General features: G+C 38.5%; 1 protein-coding gene and 1 pseudogene across 3 annotated transcripts in view; one reads left to right on the forward strand and one right to left on the reverse strand.

Moving 5' to 3' along the window:
* The first annotated feature begins 604 nt into the window (after positions 1–604).
* Positions 605–6,542, forward strand: LOC122442460 (annotated as a pseudogene).
* A 14,378-nt stretch (positions 6,543–20,920) lies between these two features.
* Positions 20,921–27,835, reverse strand: part of SRBD1 (S1 RNA binding domain 1) — a 228,083-nt gene continuing 221,168 nt past the window's right edge. For all 3 annotated transcript variants that reach the window (XM_043468470.1, XM_043468468.1, XM_043468471.1), the window contains exons 20-21: positions 25,055–25,239; positions 20,921–21,820 (exon numbers count right to left, since the gene is read on the reverse strand). In XM_043468470.1, the coding sequence (XP_043324405.1) occupies positions 21,531–21,820; positions 25,055–25,239 (475 nt within the window). In that variant the 3' untranslated portion in view covers positions 20,921–21,530. The remainder of the gene's footprint in view (positions 21,821–25,054; positions 25,240–27,835) is intronic.

A 27,835-nucleotide genomic window follows, 5' to 3' on the forward strand; every position in this document is an offset into this window, starting at 1 on the left:
TAAAAAATAAAAGAACTTCATAACAAAATGATCAAGCTCTCTCATTTTAAGATGGAAAAATAAAGAAATCTCTGTGCTATAAACTGAATGTGTGTGTCCCCCGCCTCCAAATTCATGATGAAACCCTACCTTCCAATGGCCTTTGGGAGGTCATTAGTGTTAGAAGAGGTCATATGAGTGGAGCCCTCATGAATGCAATTACTCTTGTAAGAGTCATGAGAGCATTTGCTTCCTATCTCTTTCTACCATGTGAGGACATAAGACAGCAGTTTGCAATCCAGAAAAAGGTCCTCACTAGAACCCAATCATGCTGGCACCTTGATCTAAAAAAAAAAAAATTCCAGCCTCTAGAACTGTGAGATATAAGTTTCTGTTGTTTATAAGCCATCCAATGTATGCCGTTTCTTAGAGAAGCTGGAGCTGACTGAGACTGAATCTGCTTTCTGAAACCAATCTGAAACAGTAAGAATAAAAATGGAATAAACACTCCATTTAGGAAGAAATCAGGCAATACTTTTGCCCTAAACTTTAATATTTATAAAGAGGAGCTGCTGCCAAGTGCATAAAAATGTGAGCAGAGAAAGATATCCGGAAGATAATATCCATGGTTGCAGAGCTCAGGTAGAGTCAACACTTTTCCAAGGCAAAAATCAATTCCTTGTTTGGAAAAAAAAAGGCTGAGGTTTGCAAAATGGCTCTAGAATTCTCTATGATCTGTTTTGAAATCATACAGGTATGACATTCTGCAAAAAAAATTTTTGAGGTAACAGAGAAGCCAAGGTTAATGAGTGACCCTGAAGCTACCAAGTCTAGTCATTAAAATTTTGTGAAGTATGAATGAGAAACCTGTATGCAGGTCAGGAAGCAACAGTTAGAACTGGACATGGAACAACAGACTGGTTCCAAATAGGAAAAGGAGTACGTCAAGGCTGAATATTGTCACCCTGCTTATTTACCTTATATACAGAGTACATCATGAGAAACGCTGGGCTGGATGAAGCACAAGCTGGAATCAAGATTGCTGGGAGAAATATCAATAACCTCAGATATGCAGATGACACCACTCTTGTGGCAGAAAGCAAAGAGGAACTAAAGAGCCTCTTGATGAAAGTGAAAGAGGAGAGTGAAAAAGTTGACTTCAAGCTCAACATTCAGAAAACTAAGATCATGGCATCCGATCCCATCACTTCATGGCAAATAGATGGGGAAACAGTGGAAACAGTGGCTGACTTTACTTTGGGGGGCTCCAAAATCACTGCAGATGGTGACTGCAGCTATGAAATTAAAGGATGCTTACTCCTTGGAAGGAAAGTTATGACCAACCTAGACAGCATATTAAAAAGCAGAGACATTACTTTGTCACCAAAGGTCTGTCTAGTCAAGGCTATTGTTTTTCCAGTGGTCATGTATGGATATGAGAGTTGGACTATAAAGAAAGCTGAGCACCGAAGAATTGATACTTTTGAACTGTGGTGTTGGAGAAGACTCTTGAGAGTCCCTTGGACTGCAAGGAGATCCAACCAGTCCACCCTAAAGGAGATCAGTCCTGGGTGTTCATTGGAAGGACTGATGTTGAAGCTGAAATTCCAATACTTTGGCCACCTGATGAGGAGTGCTGACTCATTTGAAAAGACCCTGATGTTGGGAAAGATTGAGGGCAGGAGGAGAAGGGGACGACAGAGGATAAGATGGTTGGATGGCATCACCGACTCAATGGACATGGGTTTCGGTGCACTCCAGGAGCTGGTGATGGACAGGGAGGCCTGGCGTGCCGCGGTTCACGGGGTCGCAAAGAGTGGGACACGGCTGAGCGACTGAACTGAAGTGAACTGAAGTCTGAATACACACTCACACTCACAATAAAGTCCATTAAGCCTTGTATATGCTTTATTTTGAGTTAGGACAAAATAAACCAACCTCTTGTTGGTCCAGAGGTTGTTCAGAGCCTCTTACATCTCTCTCATATTTTCTTTCTCTATATAACTGGTCCAGAAAGGAGAAATGAGAACAAAAAAAAGGAACCAGGAAATGTTTCATGACTCTCCGAAAGTACTTTAAAATCCTGAATTATACACTTTAAGTGGTAAGTTATATTGTATGTGAACTGCATTTTAGTAAAACTTTCGAAGAAGGAACCAGGAGACAAAATCACTTTAAGAGAAAGGCAAAAGACAAAAGAAAAATTCAGCATTCATCAGATAAAAATTTATTGTGGAATACTTGAAAACTGTGACCAAAACTTCTCTCAGATTCAAATAATTCAGTGAAAAAGTGGATTACATGAATCAAAAATCCAAAGCACTAATAAAAGAACTGAAGAAAGAAATGATAAAGTTGACCTGAGTGAACCTAGGAAAGATATAGAGAAGTAATGACATATAGAAATGGAAATTGCAGGAAGAAAGAATACTTGTTGTTGAAAACAAGCTAAAGAAATGGAGGACAGGCTCAAGAAAACAGCAAAAGAAAAGGGAAAAATAAAAGAATTTTAAGGAATTATAGGAAAAAATACACTTAAGACAGATGGGATGTTCAGTTATGCATTCAGAAGACAGAACAATCAAGCACACAAAAAATATTCAAAGTATAATTCAAGAAAACTCTTCTGAAATAAAGGACTTGAATCTGTACATTTAAACAAGCACATCATTTTCCAGGAAGAACCAACACTAGAACTAGAACATATCCTAATAAAGTTACTGGACTTCAAAGATAGGATCTCTCAGACAAAAAATGAAATCACCTTAAGGGGAAGAGATAGAAATCAAGCTGTTTCATACTTCTTTAAAGCAACATTCAACATTGTAGCAATTTACTGCCTCAGTATTCTCAGGGATCCTATGACCTAAGAATTTTAGTTCCAGTCAAAGTATAGTTAAAGCATAAAGATAACCTACAGATGATTTCAAGCATATAAATCCTCAAAAAACATAGTTCCTTTAAAAAAAAAAAAAAAAAAACATAGTTCCTATGAATCTTTCTTAAAAAAAACTATGCCAAAAATAGTTTGTCAATTGAAAGACAAATGAAAAAAGTAAATAATTAAGCACTCGATTTAATGAGTTAGAAAAAAGAACAACACAGTAATCTCAACAACAACAACAACAAGGAGATATTAGTAAAGGTAAGAGCATGAATTAAAGAATAGAAAACTAAAGAAGAAATAAACATATCTTGAGAATGTTCTTTAAGAAAAAACAAAAAGGTAAAAATTAGGCAAAGCTAGTCAAACAATATAAATGAAAAAAGAAGCAGCACATACATAGGTATGAGAAATGAGTATAGAAAAATAAACATAGATACTTAAATTTTAACAATTATAAGAATATATTGTTCAGCTTCATGTAAATACCACAAATAGGGAAATATAAACTATTGAAACTGACCCCAATAAAGGAAGAAAGTTACAGATAGGTCAATTTTTAGAGAATTTTATAAGTGAATTCTATCAAATCTTTATGGAACATGTAATTTTAATATTATTTAATGGTTCCAGAGTATTAAAAGTTTCCAAAATCGTTTTATCAATTCAATATAAAACTGACAGTCCAATCCCTAAACAATGTAAATAAAATACTAGCCAGTAGACTTTTATTGTTGTTCAATCACTAAGTTGTGTCTGACCAACTCTTTGTGATTCCATGGACTGCAGCATGCCAGGCTTCCCTGTCCTACTCCATCTTCGAGTTTGCTCAAATTCATGTCCATCAAGTTGGTGATGCTATCTAACCATCTTATCCTGTGCCGCCCTTTTCTCCTTTTGTCTTCAATCTTTCCCAGCATTAGGGAATTTTCCAGTGAGTCAGCTCTTCGAATCAGATGGCCAAGTATTGCAGCTTCAGCATCAGTCCTTCCAATGAATATTCAGGGTTGATTTCCTTTATGATTTCTTTTACAAATTCCTTTATGATTTCCTTGCAGTCAAAGAGACTCTCAACAGTCTTCTCCAGCACCACAGTTCAGAAGCATCAATTCTTTGGTGCTCAGCTTAGATCCAACTTTCACATCCATACATGACTACTGGAAAAACCATAGCTTTGACTAGATGGACCTTTGTCATCCAAGTGATGTCTCTGTTTTTGAATATGCTGTCTAGGTTTGTCAAAGCTTTTCTTCCAAGCAGCAAGCGTCTTTTAATCTCATGGCTGCAGTCACTGTTAGCAGTGATTTTGGAGCCCAGGAAAATAAAATCTGCCACTACTTTCACTTTTTCCCCATCTATCTGCCATGAAGTGATGGAACCAGATACCATGATCTTTGTTTTCTTAATGTTGAGTTTTAACCCAGCGTTTTCATTCTCCTCTTTCACCCTCATCAAGAGGCTCTTTAGTTCCTTGCATCACTTTCTACCATTGGAGTGGTATCATCTGCATATCTGAGGTTGTTGACATTTCTCCCGGCAATCTTGATTCTAGTCTGTTTCATCCAGCCCAGAATTTCTCATGATGTACTCTGCATATAAGTTAAATAAACAGGGTGACAACATACAGCCTGTCTTACTCCTTTCCCAATTTGGAACCAATCAGTTGTTCCATGTCTGGTTCTGTTACTTCTTGTCCTGCATACTGGTTTCTCAGGAGACAGGTAAAGTGGTATTCCCATCTCTTTAAGAATTTTCCACAGTTTGCTGTGATCCACACAATCAAAGTCTTTAGCATAGTCAATGAAGTAGATGTTTTTCTGGAATTCCCTTGCTTTCTCTCTGACCCAATGAATGTTGGCAATTTGATCTCTTGTTCCTCTGTCTTTTCTAAACCCAGCTTGTACATCTGGAAGTTCTCGGTTCACATACTGCTGAAGTCTATCTCGTAGGATTTGGAGCATAACCTTACTAGCATGTGAAATGAGCACAACTGTAAGCTAGTTTGAACATTCTTTGGCATGGTCCTTTTTTGGGACTGGGGTGAAAACTGACCTTTTCCAGTCCTGTGGCCACTACTGAGTATTCCGAATTTGCTGGCATATTGGGTGCGGCACTTTAACAGCATCATCTTTTAGGATTTGAAATAGCTCAGCTGCAATTCCATCACCTCCACTGCCGCTAAGTCGCTTCAGTCGTGTCCGACTCTGTGCGACCCCATAGAAGGCAGCCCACCAGGCTCCCCCGTCCCTGGGATTCTCCAGGCAAGAACACTGGAGTGGGTTGCCATTTTTCTTCTCCAATGCATGAAAGTGAAAAGTGAAAGTGAAGTTGCTTAGTCATGTCTCTTAGCGACCCCATGGACTGCAGCCTACCAGGCTCCTCCGCCCGTGGGATTTTCCAGGCGAGAGTACTGGAGTGGGGTGCCATTGCCTTCTCCTCACCTCCACTAGATTTTTAGTAATAGAATCTAGTAGCACATAAATCAAATATATCTCATAATTAAGGAACACTCATACCAAAAATGCAAAGATGGCTCAATATTAATGAATATATTAAGCAATACAGCTTAAACATGTATCAAAAGAGAAATACTATGTGAACATTCTTGCAGATGCTAAAAAGGTATCTAATAACATTTCAATATCCCTTTTAATAAAAAAAACCTTATGAAAAGTAATAGATGAATAGTTTGCTAACATGAAAAAATACATATATCATTAGAAATGCCAAAAGTTATACAGTGAAACACTGAGTTGTATTAAAATCAGAAACAAAACAAGAATGCACATTATGACCAGTATTTTATGACCAGTATTATTCAACTTTGGCCAAATCTAGCCAATGTCATTAGAGAAAAAGAGGGAAAAATACAAGGAAAAGGAAAGAGAAGGAAAGGAAAAGGAAGAAAACATTATTCTTTGCAGGTGAGATAATATTGTGGCAGAAAATCAACTTTAAAAATCATTACAAGAGTTAGACAATTTAGTAAGGTAACTGAGAACAAAATTAAAACATGATCAATAATTTTCCAATATATGAACAATCACCTAGAAAGGATTCAATTTACAAAAACAAGAACTACAAGAGAATACCTAGGAATAAATCTAAGACATGTACAAGACTCACATGAAGAGAATCCGCCGGGGTCACGCACCTGTCAATGTCGCTCAGCAGTGGTCAAGACGCCCAGCGGGAGCTGAAGCTGCACTTGCGGCGTGGCCCCTCCTGCCGGCTGCATGCCTCAGACGAGGGCAGCGCCAGGTCAGCCAGCGCCGAGCTCAGCCTCCAGCAGCGGCTCCCGCTCTGCCCTTGGCTCCCCTGCCGCTGTTCCCCAGCAGCCAGGTCTGATGGCCCAGGTGGCTGTGGGTTCTGCCAAGGGCCACACTCTGGGTCACGTCATCACTGGGGGCTTCAGTGGGGGAAGCAGTGCTGAGCCCTCAGGGCCTGACGTCACTGACCAGGAGCCTTAGGGACCCCGGCTGCAGCAGGATGGCCCCTGCTTCTATGACGTGAAACAGCTTTTGGAGTGTGCCCAGAGCCAGGGTGACCTCAAATTTTGTGATGGTTTCAGTGAGGTGCTGAAACAGTGCAGATTGGCCAATGCTTAATCAAGAAGTTCGGATTGAAGACATGAAAAATCACCTCTCATGACCATGTTGATTTAGCATTTAAAATATAATTAATAATGAAGATGTAAAGTGTGAAAGCACCCATTAAACCTCTCCTTAATCATTAATAGCTTTTGTGTTTCAGGACTTTGGTGGAAGAGGATGTTGTCACTATATAGAAGTTCATTGAGATGGTACTGAGTTTGGGGTTGGGCAGAAGAGGCGGTTGTGGCCATATAAACAGTGATTTTCTGATGTTATTGTTTGTGAATTAATTAGAATAAAGTGATTTTCTTTCTAAAAAAAAGATTCACATGAAGAAAACTTTGAAGGACTTCAAAAGGTCATTAAAAAGTTCTTGAATAGATGGTAAGACACACTTAAATAATGGAAAATGATGGCAATCCTCTCTAAATAAATATATAAATTGAACTTTTTCAAGAAAAATACCAACATTAATATTTTGGGAATAAAGCAACAAAATAGTAATGATATAGGACTAGCCCTTACCAGATACTGAAAAAAATCATGAACATTATAGTAATGGAAACAGTTTAGTACCAGCACATGTAGAGAATAGATATCCCAGGAATAGATGCAAATAAATACTGGGATTAGTTTCTGATAAAGCTGGTATTTCAAATCAGTGGAGTAAAATGATATGTTTAATAAATAGTATTAGGATAAGAGGGTAGCCATCTGGAAAATATGAAATTGGATTCGGTCTTTCACTTACACCAAAGTAACCTCTAAATAGAGTATTAAAAAAAAATAAAGGTAACAGAAATGATATACCTGAATTTGTAAAAATTTTCATTTTCAGTATGGCATGGCAAAACATTTCAACTATATATTTCCAAACATTCATTCAGTTATCAAACCTGTTTGATCACTTTCAAAGTATTATTTTTCCTTATTCAAATGGTTTATATGTTCAACCTCATCTCTCAAATATATTAAAAGTATTTATTTTATAATCTGTATCTCATAACATGGGAGGGCTCTTATTTTCCCTGCTGTCTCTTATCACAGTGGTTTGTTTCTTATTTTTGTTTGGTTTGGTTTTAAATTTTTGACTGTGACAGCTTATTCCTTGGACTTTTGAGAGAATTCTTCAGTGAAGACTTGCATTTAATTCCACGGATGCCAAGGGGCACAGTCATTTTAAACATTATTGAATGATTTTGAGACTACTTGGTAGTATGAAAGTAGCAGTGCTAAGCAGTATTTTTTTTTTTTCTAATTCTCACTTTGGTTGCTTCTTTGACAGGTGAGTTATTTTTAAACTTCATTGTTTTTTGCTACCCTCGATTATTCTCCATGAGCATTCTGCAAGTGAACCTTTATCAGTACAACCTTACTCAGGTCTTGGTTAATCTCTTGCCTAGTATACTAGAATAACCACTATGTGTGGTATACAGCACCGATGTCTCTGCACTTAGGGGTATGTGTGTGTATGTGTGTCTTTAAACTGTATGTAGTGGCATGTCTAATCCAGATCTTACAAAATTATTCCAGAGGAAAATTTACAGACAAAACCTCCTAAGGAAGACATCAGTGATGAACTGAATCACCTGGTTTCACCTGAAAACAATGGAGTCCATTGAATCAAGGCAGTCAAACATGCCTCCTCTGAGGACACAGAATTGATTTGTTTAATTTCTGAAAGGTCATCTGCCCTGGGAAAGGGAAGGGGAATTCTGCATTCTCGTCCACGGTCTGTAACCTCATCCCTGACAGCTGCAGGGACACGTGCAAGAGAGGACTCTCTCCTTCCCCTCCTCCCGCCTCCTGCCTTGCATTCACACATAGCTGTGTGGCAATTTTCTTTTATCACCATGGCCTGGGATGGGCTTTACTTGCTAGGCATCATGTTCTCCACAGAGGCTTCCCATGGGAAAGTCTCTCTCAGGCCCCTCAAATCACCAGACCAGGCATTTTTTCCCATCTTGGGTTCATTCTCGGATTGACCTCAGTGCATCAACAAGTCTTGACGAGCGTACCTATCCATGCCCAACTCTGTCTGAGTCAGTGTCTTTTTACACTGTCTTAGACATTCCCAGCTCCAGAAGGCAAAATACAAGGCAATAGAGCCCAAATCAAGCCAAAGCCAGGCTCCCATGAACCTGTACCTTGACTGCTGCAACTGCCTCCTAACTTACCTCCCTGATTTCTATCCCTGGGACCACCCCCATGCATTTATGCATGTCTGCAAGAGTAACTGTCCTCAAATTTAACTGTACATACTAAAATGACCACCACCCCCTTTCCTCCACCAAGAATCTTCAGAGGATCCTCTTTGCTTAGAAAATCAGGTACAAATGAAGAGTGCCAGGAATGATGGAGAAAAAGGTTAATATAACAAGCTCTATAAATAGAGTTTTTTGCTTTCTTCTTCCTGTCCTTTCTTTTCTCAGATTCTTTAATAGACATAAAATTATATAAGGTAATAATTACACTTATGCACTGTTGGGTTTGAAATATATATAGGTGTAACAATAATAAAATACGGTAACAAGAATAAGTTCAAAAGCGGGGAGAGACAATAGAGTTATCAGGAGTAATGTTTCTGTCTCACTGGGAATAAATTCATTTCAAGCAGGTTCTGATTAGGTGTACCTGGTAAGCCTAGAGAAACAATAAGAAAATAGCTCCGAAGACCTCCAAGTAAAGAAAACTGCAGACCAACATCTGTTACGAATACAGATGCAAAAATCCTCAACAAAATACTAGGAAACCAAATCCAAGAATACATTGTCTCAGTTTCCTAGGGTTGCCATAACAAAGCACCACAAACTGGGTGGCTTAAGCAACAAAAACTTATTCTCTCTCAGTTCTGCAGGCTAGAAGTCTGGACTAATGCGTTGGCAGGACTGGTTCCTTCAGATTCTTGAGGTATCTGTTCCAGGCCTGTTCCAGGCCTCTCTCCTACCTACTTATAGTTCCACTGTTTGTGGCAGTGTAACTCCAATTTTCAAATGATATTCTCCCCATGTGCATGTCTAGGTCCAAATCTCTCCTTTTTATAAGGACATCCGTCACATTCGATTAGGGTCCACTGTAATTCAGTATGACCTCATCTTTAATTATATCTTCAGCGATCCTATTTGCAAATAAGGTCACATTCTGTGGCCCAGGGAGTTAGGACTTCCACATACACATTTTTCCAGGGACACAAGTCAACCTAAAACAAACACTATGACCAAGCGAAACTTATCCCAGAAAAGCAAGACTGGTTTACCATTTAAAAATTAATTAATGTAATACACTATATTAATAGAAGTCAACAATCTTCATGATAAAAATATTAAAGAAACAGGAATAGAAAGGAACTTCACCAATCACCAAATAACAGAAACCTCACAACTAAATCATACTTAATAATAAAAGACTGAATACTCCTTAAGAGTATTCTTAAGTATTCTTCTTCTTTCTCCTTAAGATCAGGAACAAGATAAGAATTCCATTGTCACAACTTCTATTCAACACTGTATTGGAGGTTCTAGTCAGAACACTCAAGCAAGAAAATTAGCTAAAGGGAAATCAGATAGGAAACGAATAGGTAAAACTTATCTACATTCATAGATGTCATGACCTTATAATCGACCATCCTAACAAATTCACTAAAAAAACTATTAAAAGCAATAAATGAGTTCAGAAAGTTTGCAAAATACAAATCAATATAAAAAATCAGTTGCATTTCTATACACTTGCAGCAAACATTCAGAAAATGAATATGTATAAGAAAACAATTCCATTTATAATTACATCAAAAAGAATAAAATACTTAGGAATAAATTTAACAAAAAAAGTACAAAACTTAAACTCTGAAAACAACAAAACATTGTTGAAAGAACTTTAAGAAAACCTAAATAAATGGAAAGACATCTCTCCCATGTTTCTGAATTGGAAGATGCTATTTTCCAGTAGTCATGTATGGATGTGAGAGTTGCACGGTGAAGAAAGCTGAGCGCCGAAGAATTGATGCTTTTGAACTGTGGTGTTGGAGAAGACTCTTGAGAGTCCCTTGGACTGCAAGGAGATCCAACCAGTCCATCCTAAAGGAGATCAGTCCTGGGTGTTCATTTGAAGGACTGATATTGAAGCTGAAACTCCAATACTTTGGCCACCTCATGCAAAGAGTTGACTCATTGGAAAAGACCCTAATGCTGGGAAGGATTGGGGGCAGGAGGAGAACGGGATGACAGAGGATGAGATGGCTGGATGGCATCACTGACTCAATGGACATGGGTTTGGGTAGACTCCGGGAGTTGGTGATGGACAGGGAGGCCTGGCGTGCTGCGATTCATGGGGTCGCAAAGAGTCGGACACAACTGAGCGACTGAACTGAACTGAACTGAACTGATATTGCTAGGATGCAATACTTCCCAAATTGATCTATGGATTCAATGCAATCCCTATCAAAATCTCAGCTGATTTCTCTACAAAACTGACAAACTGACCCTAGTATCTTTACCAAATGCAAGAGATCCAGAATAGCCAGAACAACTGTGAAAAAGAACAGAGTTGGAAGACTCACAGGAAGCAATTTCAAAATTGTTACAAAGCTGCAGTACTGAAGACTGTGTGGCACTGGCATAAGCATAGACATAAAGATCAATCAAACAGAATTTACCTACATGTCTATAAGCCAGAACTCACAGTCAACTGATTACTGATAAGAGTGCCAAGATAATTAAATGGGGAAAACCGTGTTTACAACAAACAGTGCTAGGATAACTGGATACTCACATTCAAAAGAGTCAACTGGACCTCCACCTCAGTCCATATACAACTTAACTCAAAATGGATCAAAGACCTAAGTGTAGGAGCTAAAATTACTAAACTCTTAGAAGAAAACATAGATGTAAATCTTTATGACTTGCAGTTAGGAAATGGTTTCTTTCTTCTTTAAAATTTTATTTGGCTGCGCCAGGTTTTAGTTGCAGCATGCGGGGTCTTCACTTGGCCTGCAGGCTCTGAGTTGTAGCATGCACGATCTGGTTCCCCAGTCAGGGACTGAACCTGGGCCCCCGGCATTGGGAGTGTGGAGTCCCAACCACTGGACCACCAGAGAATTCACTAGCCAATGATTTCTTAAATATGACAGCAAACGCACAATCAGAGGAAAAAAATAAATCGGATATCATAAGAATTTAAAAAAATTTGTTCTTCAAAGGACACTTTCAGGAAAAACTATTTTAAAAGACCAGAAGTTATGATAAAGTTTTTACAAATCATAGATCTGATAAAGGACTCATAGTGAGAATACATAAAGAACTACAATATAGAAAAAATTACCTAATTAAAAAGTGGTCAAAGAGTCTGAATAGATGTTTCTTCAAAAAAAGATATACAAATGACTAATAAACACATGAAGAGATGCTCAATATTATCATCCAGGAGGGAAATGCAAATTAAAACCACATTGTGAAACCATCTCATACCCACTAGGATAGATATTATAACCCTTATACATTGCTGGTAAGGATATAAAATGGTAAAGGCAGTTTGGAAAAAGATTTGCCCAAAAGGTTAAACACAGTCACCATTTGCCCAACAATCCCACTGTTAGGTATATACCCAAGAGAAATAACAACAGGTGTACACAAAAAACCTGTATGTAAATATTCATGGCAGAATAATTCATAATAGCCAAAAAGTGATAAAACAATCCAGATGCCCTTCAACTTACGAATGGATAAAGAAAATGTGGCATATCCATACAGTGGAGTATCATTCAGTAATAAAAAAGAAATGAAGTACTGGTACATATTACAACATGGATGAACTTTGAAAACAGTATACTAAAGGAAAGAAGCCACTCACAAAAGGCCACATATTATATTATTCCAATTATATGAAATGTCCAGAAGAAGCAAGTCCATACAGACAGGAGTAGATCAGTGACTGCCTAGGGCTGAAAGTATGGAGCAACTGCTAATGGGTACAAGGTTTCTTCTTAGGGTAATGAAAATAAATTCTAAAATTTATTACAGTGATGGTTACAGTTGGGGGATACATGTACACCCATGGCTGATTCATGTCAATGTATGGCAAAAACCACTACAATATTGTAAAGCAATTAGCCTCCAATTAAAATAAATAAATTAATTTATACAAAAAATTTATTACAGTGATGGTTGCACAACTCTGTGAATAAACTCAAAAATCATTAATTTGTACCCTTTAAATAATTAATTATATCTCAATTAAGCTGTTACCAAAACCAAAACCCAAACAAGAGCAAGGTAATGTTCCAAGAGACAAATATTGCAGACTATTTTCCTTGGTCCTGGCTCTATTCACCGGGGCCAGCAGACTTTATTAGTGAAGAATTGGCCAAAGCCCAAAGAAACTCTCTTCATCTGTGCTTTGTCTTGAGCAATTTATTTTTAAATAACCCTTTGTCAAATTAGACATACGCAGTCTGGTTTTCCATATCCTCTCCTAGGGTTTTTGATGTTTTTATCTTGGGTGGGGCACTGAGGGTATGTTTTCCTTTTTAAAAGATGTGATGGGTTAAGAGCCAATTAATTGTCAGTTTTAGTTTTCTTGGCCCCTGACTCCGGTCCATTTGCAACTCCAACAGCTTCCAGTATCAATCACACAGGAGCCAAACTCTCCATGAGGCAGAGAGATTTTCCCACTGCTTGAATTTCTAATTTCTTCTTTAATGGATCTGCAGCTTCTGCTCAATGTTCTTAGAGATCTAGGTGGGAGGGAAGTAATCTAATGGGACCTTGTAAACAATGAAGGAACAGAGGTTTTTTGCATCTAGGTTACCTGTTGCTGCTATAAATTGTGAGGCCAGGGCTGGGGAGGTTCTGGGGCTGGTTTGCTTGAGAGCTGGTTGGGGAGCCTGGGTTAGAGGTGAGTTTCTTATGTACGGAACAGCAGCAAGGGATAAGAGGGGGAGAAGAAGGGGACAGTGGGTTCAGGAGCTAGTGGATCACGTAAGCCAAGTTAGTTTGGAGGAACTTCAGTCCTAATGCTCCACAGGCTGTTCTGGACCTGTTCATGAGGCTCCCAGATTCACTCACTTCCTCCTTAGTCAGAAACTCCATCGGAAGCACTGTTTGCAATGGTTCATACACTTATCATGAGACACATAAAGGTAGATATGCGGGTACTGATATGGAAAGATGTGTATGCTATATTGTTAAAAAAAAATAGGACAACATATATATAGTCTGACCCTGATTTTTAAAAGAACTTTATATATGGAGTGTATGTATAGACAAAGGTTGAGGATATACATAAATTATAAAAGGTGACTACATCTCAAATGACAAGGGGCTTTTATTTTTCAACTTTTATATTTCATTATTTATACTTTTTATACCATATGTATTTCCAACAAGGAAAAATAGAGATAAAAATAAAGTTATAATGACCAAAAATAACTTCAGATGTTTCTTGTAGGTGTTACTACAGGTAAAGTGACAGTATATTTTACTTAGTTGTTTTGGTTATTGAAGTAGCAAATTATACCAAATTTGACTCAGTTGGCCTTTTGACTTTTAGCTTCACAGAATCATTTTAACCCTGTAAAGCAAAGAATAGGAGCAAATGTTGGGTCTGACTTTGAATGATGCCACCTTCTCCTTCACGGCCAAGAGACTTCATCCTGGGAAGCAGGTGGGCAAATGTCCAAAGATCAAAGAACCAGCCACTGGGGTGGAGAAAGGCATCCAAAGCCTTGCTCCTTTGAGATTTCCCGAGTTACTATGGACCTGGCCATAAGGAGATGAAAAGTTTGTCAGAAGTGGGCCATGTTAGGAAGCAGGATGTCAGTCTTCTGTTACTTGGCTGCTTTTGCAAAATACTGCAACAAATCTGGAGACTTATACTTGGCCTAATTGCTTGGATAAAACAAGACTTGAAACTTGAGACAAAGCAAAGCTGAGCTATTCCAATGCTCTCTCTCCCTCCTTCACCTCATCTCTCTCTACACAACTGTATCTTTACCTTTTCTGTAGGACTGAGCTATTTCAGACCTGTCGCAATGGATGAGCTATAGAGTTGTGACAAATTCTCTGGTATTTGAGAGGTTTCCCTGTAGTATTGAGATTAATCATTTATTTCCTTTCTTCAGGGTTAGACTCTTTTCTTTAAAAATCATTTAGTAGGGGCATACTAAATCTTTTAGATTCTCGATATGAGGTCAGAGAATAGCAGATCCTTTCTGGGGGTGGTTTTTAAATTAATTTCTAAAAAGGCAATTTTTAGTGCTGACAGGACAAGAGTCTGCTGATCCCACTCTCCCTCTAAATAATAAATGCAGCCATCATGCACAGAATCATCCTCACCATATAAAATGAGTGAGTGGGAAGAAATCTATATCTTTCTTCCTGTGAAATGGACTGCTCTGGCAGTGAGCCCAGTCATTCAGGAGTTCTCCATGATCTGTTATTTAAATCCAACTCATTATGACTGATTTTAGGCAGGAAGCCAAAATAAAAAGATCAACTATATATATTTTTGGTTTTTCCATCCTATCCTCTTTCCACCTTCAATTTTAACACAAGTGCTAACTCTGAGGTCAGGGTTAGATGTACAGACACCTCAACACAAGCACTCCATTAATCCAAAACCAAGCATTCCAAAAGAGTCTCGTTGCTTCAGATGAGATGGGATGACACTATATTCTGAAGTAGACAGCAGCCAAGTTTAACTCCAAAATGCCCATGATATTTAACTTGAAATATTCTTTGCTGCAGCTTAAATTCCAACACCTTTATGCTGCAGACATCATCAAGATGTTCGTCTTTCATCCCCAGTACCTGGCACAGGGTCTCAAGCGAAGTACCCAACAAAGTCTTTTGAACGGAAGTTTTAGGTCTATAGGGCCATATTTCCTATATTTTTTCTTGCATTCCACAAACATGGCTATTTAACCACTTCTCAAAGCCCTTCTGTGTTTGCTTGTTGTTCTTTTAAATTTTTATTTATGTTTAATCCATCTGGAACTAATTTTTGTGTTAGTGTGGCAGTATGATTTTACCCCAACCTGAAATGCCACTTTTAACATATATAAATTCCCCTTGATTTTGAATTCTCCGTTCATCCCACTCTTTTGTTTATCTATTCCTGCAATAGTACCACACCATTTGAATGAAAGTTTTGGAGTATAGTATCTGACAGGACAATTCCCCTGTAACATCCAACTCAATACTTTTTAAAGATATTGATTTGACCTTTTTCACACTCTTCCAAATAATTTTAATTTTTAAAGCTTAAATAAACAGACAAACATATAAAAAGCAAAGGTAACTGAAATGATGATTGGAATTTTGGCAAAAGTAGATATATCTATCTATCTAGATACGATAATTTTTGAAGGACTGATCTTTCTACAGTATCATGTCTTCTAGTCCAGGGACATAATATACTTTAATATGTAGTAAAGTTTTATAATTTTTCTGCATATTAATCTTGCACATTGTTAGATTATTTTTAGATATTTTATAGTGTGGTGTTATATAGGAACTGTTTATTTCATCATATTGTTTCACATGCTTAAGGAAAACTGGATTTAACCATTTTATTGAACTCTCTTATTAGCTATTTATTCATCTAATCAATCAACATTTGGTGAGTACTTATCACAAATCTTATGTCACGGAATGCATTTTGCTGTAAACTTCTGTTCACCCCCCAACAGCTGAAATAAATGTATGAAGCTTTTGTTTTTCTCAAACAGCATTAAGTCCAGAGTAGGCAGTTAGTTCAAGGTTGCTTTAGTAACTCCACAATGACAAGGCGGATTCAGGAACTTGCTATCTTTCTGTTCACCAGTTGCTATCTAGTGCTGGAGATGTACTGTCTGGCCTCCAGCACCTCTACATTCTATGTGCATTTCAGGCAGGAAGGAGGGCCAGGGCAAAGGATAAGGAAAGCATGATAGCTGAGCCTGACCTCCTCACTCTTTCTGGCCTTAGAACTCCAGCCCATGGCTTTTTCCTATACTCTCTAGCCAGAGTTACCTCACATGGCCACATTCACATTATTAGTCATATTACTGCTCCCCTCAGATGAGAATTCCTTTAGTAAGGAAGAAGGGGAGAATTCTGAATATACGTCTAGCAGGCCCTGCCCCTACAGAGACATTCAAAGAACTTATAGCTGAGTGTCTTAAGATTTCCAGCAACCCAGCCCTTGGATCTCTTTCTGCTCCCTAGTATTTCTATTTATTCCATTGGTGATCATATTCAGTCTCATGGCTAGTTACATGCTGGTGACCACCAAAATACACATCTCTATCCCAGCCTTCTCCCCTGAACTTCAGACTGAAATAGCCAACTACCTATTTGTTCCCTCCACTTAGATGTCTAATGAGTATCTCAAATTTAACCTGTCCAAAATGAACTTCTTCACTAAAACTTCCCTCCCATCTTAGTAGGTAATACTTTCATCCCTCTGGTTCCTATCTGCCTCCCATATTTTATCCAAATACCCCAGGAAACCCTGTCTGACTCAACCTTCACCTTCTAACTGTATTGGGAATCCTACCACTTCTCACTTTGTCTAACACTAACATTCTGGTCCAGGTCACCATAATTTCCTACCTGCATTACTGCAACAGCCTCCAAAAATCATTATCCACATATAGAAGACCTTCCTCTTCTCTAATGAGGTTAGCCTTGTTCGCCTGCCTCTGTTACTTACTCCCATGATCATTCCCTATCCACTGTTACAAAGCTACCCCCAAAACTTCAATTTTGGAGTTAAACATCCAACTTTTCACAACTACTCTTTCCCAACCTTCACATCCTCTATTAATTCCACTATAACACTCCATCAGGAACTATAATCCATCATCAATCCCATTCTTTCTCACTGCTTCTCACTTTCCCCTCATATTCTTACTTTTCTTCTTACTGGGCTTAAATTCCATGGTCAATAATTTCTTTGTTCACATGACTTCAACTTTCTCGCCCTTCTATTGTATTCACTTGGCAACCTCCCAAACCTGATTAGATCCATCTTTCTACCTAACCTGGACCAGTACCATGCAGCTGATGTAGCTAAAGAAATATATAAGCAAACTAACTGATCCTACATTCAACTGATCACTAAACCAGTAGACCATCTAACACTGCTTGGAAAGCATACTCTATTTCCCTGGGTTTTTCACTTTTTTCTTACCTTTTCATTTTTTTAAAAAAATTAATTAATTAATTTTACTTTACAATATTGTATTGGTTTTGCCATACATTGACTTGAATCCGCCATAGGTGTACATGTGTTCCCCATCCTGAACCCCCCTCCCACCTCCCTCCCCATCCCATCCCTCTGAGTCTTCCCAGTGCACCAGCCCCGAGCACCCTGTCTCATGCATCAAACCTGGACTGGAGATTCGTTTCACATATGATAATTTACATATTTCAATGCCATTCTCCCACATCATCCCACCCTCACCCTCTCCCACAGAGTCCAAAAGACTGTTCTATATATCTGTGTCTCTCTTGCTGTCTTGCATACAGGGTTATCATTACCATCTTTCTAAATTCCATATATATGTGTTAGTATGCTGTATGGGTCTTTATCTTTCTGACTTACTTCATTCTGTATAATGGGCTCCGGTTTCATCCATCTCATTAGAACTGATTCAAATGTTTCTTTTTAATGGCTGAGTAATATTCCATTGTGTATATGTACCACAACTTTCTTATGCATTTGTCTGCTGATGGACATCTAAGCTGCTTCCATGTCCTGGCTATTATAAAAAGTGCTGCAATGAACATTGGGGTACATGTGTCTCTTTCAGATCTGGTTTCCTCGGTGTGTATGCCCAGCAGCAGGATTGCTGTGTCATACGGCAGTTCTATTTCCAGTTTTTTAAGGAATCTCCACACTGTTCTCCATAGCGGCTGTACTATTTTGCATTCCCACCAACAGTGTAAGAGGGTTCCCTTTTCTCCACACCCTCTCCAGCATTTATTGCTTGTAGACTTTTGGATAGCCTCCATTCTGACTGAAACACAGATGGCTAACAAACACATGAAAAAATGCTCAACATCACTCATTATCAGAGAAATGCAAATCAAAACCACAACGAGGTACCTTTTCTTTTCTTCTCAAACTTTCAACTCCTTTCCCCTCTGAACTTTAGTCTCAGTCTTCTTTTGCATTTCAATGAGAAAATAGAAGCAATACAGAGAGATCTCCCATGAGCATCCATTATCATATCTTCCTAACTACACTTGTGCCCAATATTCAGTCTTCTCTACTTTGCTATGGACAGACTCTTTGTATCCCTATCTTAGACCAATCACTTGTGCACGAGATCTATTCAATCTCATCCACCCAATGATCCCATCCCAGTAATTCTCCTCTTCGCCTCCTGTATCAAATTTTCCTGGACCTTTCCTATTTGTATATATTATTATTTCTTCTGTTTTAAAAAAAGATACAATTCTCCCTGTACTCCATTTTCCCCTTCCATCCACTCTTCTATTTCTATTTTTCCTTTACAGCAAAAAAACCCTGAAAAAATTATCTATATTCCCTATGTCCAATCTAACTCCTCCTACGCTCTCTCAAACCCACTCCAGTAAGGCTTTCATCTCCACCGTTTATCAGAAACAATTCTTGTTGAGGTCAATAAAACATCTGCCCCAGTTAACTTCTGGTCATTTTCATACCTCAGTTAAACCTCACTGAAACATTTTCTAACTTTTCTGTAAAAGTCAACTCATCTATTATATGCTATCACTATTATATTGCTTATCATGCTTGTGATTTTATATTTTTATGTGATTCTTAATGATTCTTTTTTCCTCAATAAACTTCAAGCTCCATAAAGGCATTTTTGGAGCTCTATTTTTCTATAACAATTGTATGGTCAGTGTCTAGGACAATGCCTGGCACATAGGAGGCCATCAACACAATTTGAAAAAATGAATGCTTTATTATCATCATCCCCGTTTTAAACTTGGGAAAAGAAGGCCCAGAGACGTAAAGGTACCAGCTTAAATGCACATTGTAGATTATTGGTAGAACAGGAATTAGAACTAGTTGAATATACTGACCACCAAGCATCATGCTACATTATGGAGTCATGAAATAAATGAAAAGAGCCCTCTTCTCCCAGAGCACTACCATGTTTGGGCTGAACAGGACAAGTCCTCCTTGTGTCTCCAAGGGCTTAGCTACCAGGTCAACAGAGATGAGTCACACTGTTGACCACTCTGGTTCCTGTGTTCAAAGTGCCCAGGGAGAAGGCCCCTTCCCTGAAAGCATTTGTTTGACTAAGTATGGTGACGGGTGTTAACCAGACTACTTGTGATCATTTTGCAATATATACAAATATCAGATCATTATCTTGTATGCTTGAAACTAATATAATGTCATATGACAACTATACCTCAATTTTTTTAAAAAAAGCATTTGCTTGAAATTATATTGCAGGCTTCAGAATAAGACTCTTCAGATGCATATCACTCATCAATGATCTACAAACTATGAACTAGGAAGAACACAGGGAGGAGTGAGCGGGAAGGCCAACTTGAAGTTACAACATTAAGAGCCACTGTTAGCTGAAGACCACTAAGAAAGAGACAAAAAGCATTTCGGAAGTGAAATCGTTAGGCAAACAGGAATTGCATTATATACTTTTAAGGAACCCACGGCATTAAAAAGGTCTACTTAAACCAGTTGGAAGGCTGCAAATTTTGAGAAACATGAACCATGCAGAACTATCAATAAACATAGTGTGATTTACCACTTTGTAAGGGACTGTTACTATTAAGGGCTTCCCTGGTAGCTCAGATGGTAAAGAATCTACAAAGATGATCAGATGATTCATTATACAAAATGGGGCACTTTGGAAACAAAAAGAAGCACTATTTAAAATTATGACAGGGCAATGAGGGTTTACCAGGATTGACTGTCCCAGGTAAACAAGCAGGACTGGTCACCCTCTTTAGTAATCATCTACTCATTATGCATTAAAAAAACAAAAACAAAAACCAGGTACTTAATCTGTTATGTAAATGACTCCTTCAGGGAAATCAAGCAGCCAGAATGGACAAGGTATCAGTCCAGTGTGGGCTCTGTGTAAATCATTTTTACCCTCTATGATCCTGCTAATATTTACCATCTCCACTGGGGAAAAACAAAAAAAGAGCGAGTTAAGAGTCACTGGCTTTTTTTTGAGTCACTGGCTTTATCTACTTGTTTTTTCGTCCTTTCACACCTGATACATTCAATCTATAGGAGGGGGCCATTTCTATCCCCATTTGGAGTTCAATATTTATGCTTATGAAAGAATATGCCTTTCTGTGATAAGTCAAACAGAATTTGAGTCTTGGGATTTCTAGAGACTTCCATTTTCCCCAAAGGCACAGCTGGCTTATACAAAATTTGTATGAATATGTGCCATATCTACTTCAATCAAGACTGACTCTTAGATAATTCACTGAACAACACAACAAAAACAAAATCACTAACCACAACATTTTATTGTAGAGATCAATACATATATTCTTCTGAGAAATAATTTGAGCTATTCACTTGATGGTTATGACCACATCAGGATCTGTTTAATTGATATATTTTGGTTTGCTCGGCAAGAGAAAAATCACAAGTCGAATCCAAAAGGCCTGATTTAAGGAAAAAAAAAAGTCTATAAAAAGAGAGGATTAAATACTGCCAACTCTATTATCAAGAAACATTATACGATTTAAATTACGAAGATAACTCCACATAAGTCCAGCAAGGCAAGTTGGCAAGTAGAAGTGAAACAGTCTATTATACAAAATGCAAAAGGATTCAAAGATGAGTTATAAAAAATAAAATTTTGGTCAGAAAATCATTACTACATGAAGCCACATAAAGGTGTCTGTGAGCTGCTTTTTCTAAGGGGAAAGGAAATCAAGCAATTAGCTCTCTATTTATTCAAAAGGAAAAATAAGGAAAATGTTTGGAAAATACTTCTGATATTAAGTGAGTTCTTTCTCATCTGCCAGCCAGAGCTCACAAACATCTGACTTATTCTTGCCAACCTGTAGAAGTGAGGGAATAAAACCACTGTCTGGCCATCAGTGACACACTCACAACACCCGAATGAGATCCAAGGTAATCCTAGATCGGGGAATGTCAATGTTGAGTACTCGGACTTCCACTCTTTCTCCAGGGCCCAGTCCAAGACTCCTTCGCTTCTTCGTCTTAGAAAGTTTTGCTTCTGTTACATTTCGTATGGGAATCAGCCCTGATCTCCCCACTCCTATATCCACAAAAATTCCAAACAAGGTGGCATTCTCGACTTTGCCTGTAAGAACTGTCCCAACCTGCAGGTCTTCCAAGCAGACTATGCTTCTCTTGAAATCAGGTTTATCGAAATCTACAACAAAAGGGGAAAATGGACAGTGTGTATAAATAATAAGGCATTGTCAGACACAACATGATTTAATGAGTAAGTATTGAATACATATCAATTGTGTGCCCAGACCGGTATTAAGCATTGAGGGGAGACATAAAAGGAGCTGAAGATATAGGCCTGCCTTCAGAGAAAAGGCATCCTAGTTGGAGAAACAGCATGTGCAAAGTAGAAACAATTCAAGAAAGTTTACTCAAACACCATCTTCTCCTCAAACTCTATCTTGCCAACCTGTGAACATCAGCACCACACACAAGGGCCTCAGAAGAGCGTCTTATTTTCTTTATGAAGAGGAGATGAGAAAGTACATTTGCTCAATGAACATGCAAGGCTAAATCACAAATACTGAGACAATAAGACCCTTGTTAACAGAAGAGTGGGAGTTTTCCTCCAAGTAACTGAATTCTCAAAATGTTTAAAGTGGGTAGAACATCCATAAATGTTTAGTCAAATGTGGTGAAATTTAAATGTTCTTTCTCATTTCTCCCCCCAAAATTTGAACTCAAGGATCAATTCCTATCCACTTTGAATAAACTTATACAATCAAAAAGAATGGACTCTTGATTATCTATTGCTCAGAAACCCTGATGGGCCACTACCTTATCTCCTTTCTCCTCTTTCAATTCAATTCATAAAACATTTATTAACTCCTATTAGCACTCTACCAGGTACTCAAGAAACAAAGATGAAGCACAGATCTCTACTCTCTCAAGTTCTTATAGCCCTCTTTCCCTCGTTCGTGCCCGCGTACAGATACATTTCTCTGTTCATTAACACTACCCCCCACCAAAGACAGGCACAAAGCCTGCTGAGGAATCGCGGCTTAAGTTAAAGCAAAACAAAAACAACAACAAATGCTTTATGATGGAGAAGGTTACAACTAACAACTGAAACAGGGCTTTTGGATTATCTGTGGATTCCATTTACCCATGCTCCTCTTGGCCCCCTTTCCTAGGATTACTGAATGTTGATTCTAATAACAAAGAACACATTCTATGCTTGGATCTCCTTTTACTAAGACCTCATTTTCCCCTCCACCCATTCCATTTCCTTTTCCTTCACAGCTGTTGGCTTTATCCTGATTACTTGTTAAAACTATCCTTTACATTTGTATTAACAACTGGTCACCTCTTGGTTCCCCTCCCCCAGCCTAACCATATTGAAATCAAGGTTTTCTTTTTTAAAAAATCCACTTTTTACCTTTAAAACAAAACAAACCCCCTCTTTAAACCTTAAATCTCATTTTCCTCATAAAAAAGGAATATGCTAACACTAGAATTGATTGTGTAGAATTCCATCTGATGCTCAGGAGTGCATTCCAAAAATAAAGAATCCACTGAATACGCCATTACACTGGGCAAGGACTGTGTCAAAGCAAAGGGAAACCAAGTTGTTGATCATGGTCAGAGGTAGGATGGTCTCTGAGGCCCCACAAGTATTGTTTTTATACTCAGAAACTGACCCTCTTTCTTACAGAGGTCCAGCAGCTACAATTCCCCAAGGGTTTCTGATCAGCTGCTTAAGTTTGCATGGGAAATCAGAGTCAAGAACTATTTACCATAGCCCGGGCCACTGAGAAATCAGAAAAGCCTCCATGTGCCAGGCGAACTTTAACACTTTGATTGCCAAGGCTGCACGCTCAGTCCCTGTCACCAGGTTGCTTCTGATGAACACAATTTATGGAAACTAACTGGCGACCAGAGTGTTAATAACATAGAGTTGATTATATCATCAGAAAAACAGAAGACAGGATGAGCATAAAGAATGAGGCAAGAAAGGAAGTAATTTTGAGAAAATGGAGGAAAAAAAAGAGATGTAACATAAATGCAGAAACATTCAAAATACTATCTGCTCCTTTAAACGTATGACTGTCTGCTTTTCTTCCTGATGTATTTAGTGTTAAAATAAAAGTTCTCAGACATCTAGAAACCTGTGACTTATGCTAGGGCAAAAGTCGGTTCCAAAGAGATCTATTTGACATTTCACTTGAAACAATGATAAATACTGCAGAAACTGGTAAGCTCAATTTAGAGCCCAGGTGTATGCTTCTGCTCAACTAGAGGCATCATCAGGTAAAGACCAACTTAGCTGTTGGTTGTCTAACTCAGCTGTGTAATCTGAGTGCTGACCTTTGTGCTGAGTCTACAGTGTAACTGAGATCATGGAACAATCAACATCAAGACCGAAAAAACAAAGATGGACAAGAAAAGCCAGAACAGAGCGTATTTGCCAACCTTCCAGTGTGGTGGTTTTAGGGATAGCACTTCCCACCCTTCCTGAAAACCACTGCTCACTGCTAGACAACACCTATGGAATTCACACCTAAGAATAACTGCAAAGGGTGAGGGATTTGCTTTGGATGGACCACCCAGGAGGCTTCTACTCCTACATTTTTGGCATAGGTCTTACTCTATGTTTCATTTTATTTTTCTCCAACCTTAAAATTAATTTCAAATTTACACAGATATTGAGGGAATGGTACATTGAGCTTGACAGATGAACACAAATTCCCCCAAACCTTTTCAAAGAAACCACCTCAACACAGCATAACCCAGCATGAAATGAGCCAAACCGTAAACATGGTATCATAAAGATGATGTGAGACAAGCACAGATTCATTTGAATCTCAGAGCTTCCTAGTCAAATTTCCTTGGGAAGTAGGTCATTTGATACCTTAATTCCTTCTCACCGGGTCATTGCTCTCAACAACTATGGCTCTTAAACTTCCTTCACCATCTACCTGTGCTGAAAGCCATGAGACTTTTAATTAGAAGGAAAATCAACAGTGAGATAGTATCTTTTTTCTTCAGTGTTCACTAACATAGAATCCAGGAACTTGGAAGGCTGTATCTTAGAAAGAAGATTCACTTTAACTTGTGAACTGAATGCTTTACCTTGGACTTCCGACTCTTACGAGGTAAAAACAGTTACAAAAGGTTTATGAAAAATGTGTGTCTCCATGAACATGGCAGCACATGCATGATGTGTTTAGCCTAGTGTGATGGGAAATAAGCCTGGGAGGAGGAGTCTGGAGACCTGGCCTCAACTTCGGCTCTGGATACTTACTAGCTTCAATGACTTTGAAGGAAGGTCACTGCGCTCTAGTTTTCTCATGGAGAGAAAGGCAGAACGGAGGATCCTGTGGTGTAGGATCACTGTGAGCTACACAAGTGAAAGATATTCACATTCATTGTTTACCTGTTCGAAAGTCAAAGCTCTCGGGCTGGCTAAGACCATCTACGATGACCTGTAAGGTGTGGACTGTTGTTTGCAATCTTTCTGCAGTTTTCTCTATTCCTTCTTTTTCAAGGAATGAATCTATTTTTTGCTGCATTTCTGGCTTTCCAATCTCATATAGTGTCCCTCCAACGAATGACAAAAACCTGCAGAGGAAGAAAAACAAGAACCCCCACCACATATTAATAATATTACTTATTTTCCAGTCTCCTTATATAGATCACTCCTATTCATCTCAGATCCATTCATCAATCAACTGGTCTTTACTGAAAATCTACCATGTGCCCCATGCCATAAAGATGATCTGTCTTGGGAGAAAAAAGGTTTTTGAGTTACTTTCCAAAGAAGCTCCTGCTCAGAATCAGCATCAGAAACGTTTTACAGTGCAATGTTCATTAGACTTTAGTGCCAGATATATTTTCTAAATAAGATACCTATATTTGCTTCATGTTTCTCCAAATTTCAGTTAGAAACTTTTCTTTGCATTTAAGTTAGCTATTAGGCAAACAATGAATTGCTGCTATCAAAATCCAGCAAAATACCCAATAAGGATTGCCAGCTTTTGACAAAAAAAATCACTTTATCCATATGCCATTTCTCTGTTTTTTACTTCTGTGTACCCATGATGACAGTGTAACCTGTGCAAGCATATGCTCAACCTAAGAATTCTCCAATTCCATCAAAGGTTATGCCTCACTGGACTAAATCGTATCAAGTATATTAAGGATTCAGAAGTCAAGAGAAAAAGGATGAGAGGATTATCAAAAAGTGACTTCCTCCCCAAATGGAAGCTCTCCAAGGAAGACCTCAATTACATAATCTTAAGGTGAATAAAAAAAGATGTCCTTTTCATTATAGGGGACTGGAATGCAAAAGTAGGAAGTCAAGAAACACCTGGAGTAACAGGCAAATTTGGCCTTGGAGTACGGAATGAAGCAGGGCAAAGGCTAATAGAGTTTTGCCAAGAGAATGCACTGGTCATGGCAAACACCCTCTTCCAACAACACAAGAGAAGACTCTACACATGGACATCACCAGACGGTCAACACTGAAATCAGACTGATTATATTCTTTGCAGCCAAAGATGGAGAAGCTCTATACAGTCAGCAAAAACAAGATCAGGAGCTGACTGTGGCTCAGATCATGAACTCCTTATTGCCAAATTCAGACTTAAATTGAAGAAAGTAGGAAAAACCACTAGACCATTCAGGTATGACCTAAATCAAATCCCTTATGACTATACAGTAGAAGTGAGAAATAGATTTAAGGGACTAGATCTGATAGACAGAGTGCCTGATGAACTATGGACGGAGGTTCGTGACATTGTACAGGAGACAGGGATCAAGACCATTCCCATGGAAAAGAAATGCAAAAAGGCAAAACGGTTGTCTGAGGAGGCCTTACAAATAGCTATGCAAAGAAGAGAAGCGAAAAGCAAAGGAGAAAAGGAAAGATATTCCCATTTGAATGCAGAGTTGCAAAGAATAGCAAGGAGAGATAAGAAAGCCTTCCTCAGTGATCAATGCAAAGAAATAGAGGAAAGCAACAGAATGGGAAAGACTAGAGATCTCTTCAAGAAAATTAGAGATACCAAGGGAACATTTCATGTAAACATGGATTCAGTAAAGGACAGAAATGGTATGGACCTAACAGAAGCAGAAGATATTAAGAAGAGGTGGCAAGAATACACAGAAGAACTGTACAAAAAAGATCTTCATGGCCCAGATAATCATGATGGTGTGATCACTCACCTAGAGCCAGACATCCTGGAATGTGAAGTTAAGTAGGCCTTAGAAAGCATCACTATGAACAAAGCTACTGGAAGTGATGGAACTCCAGTTGAGCTATTTCAAATCCTAAAAGATGATGCTGTGAAAGTGCTGCACTCAATATGCCAGCAAATTTGGAAAACTCAGCAGTGGCCACAGGACTGGAAAAGGTCAGTTTTCATTTCCAATCCCAAAGAAAGGCAATGCCAAAGAATGCTCAAACTACCACACAATTGCACTCATCTCACATGCTAGTAAAGTAATGCTCAAAATTCTCCAAGCCAGGTTTCAGCAATACGTGAACTGTGAACTTCCAGATGTTCAAGCTGGATTTAGAAAAGGCAGAAGAACCAGAGATCAAATTGCCAACATCTGCTGGATCATCAAAAAACCAACAGAGTTCCAGAAAAACATCTATTTCTGCTTTATTGACTATGCCAAAGCCTTTGACTGTGTGGATCACAACAAACTTTGTGGAAAATTCTTCAAGAGACAGGAATACCAGACCACCTGACCTGTCTCTTGAGAAATCTGCATGCAGGTCAGGAAGCAACAGTTAGAACTGGACATGGAACAACAGACTGGTTCCAAATAGGAAAAGGAATATGTCAAGGCTGCATATTGTCACCCTGATTATTTAACTTATATGCAGAGTACATCATGAGAAACGCTGGGCTGGATGAAGCACAAGCTGGAATCAAGATTGCCGGGAGAGATATCAATAACTTCAGATATGCAGATGACACCAACCTTATGGAAGAAAGTGAAGAGGAACTAAAAAGCCTCTTGATGAAAGTGAAAGAGGAGAGTGAAAAAGTTGGCTTAAAGCTCAGCATTCAGAAAACTTAAGATCATGGCATCTGGTCCCATCACTTCATGGGAAATACACAGGGAAACAGCAGAAACAGTGTCAGACTTTATTTTTTTGGGCTCCAAAATCACTGCAGATGGTGATTGCCATGAAACTAAAAGA

This window comes from Cervus canadensis, chromosome 5, assembly GCF_019320065.1.
Source record: "Cervus canadensis isolate Bull #8, Minnesota chromosome 5, ASM1932006v1, whole genome shotgun sequence".
Lineage (NCBI taxonomy): Eukaryota > Metazoa > Chordata > Mammalia > Artiodactyla > Cervidae > Cervus > Cervus canadensis.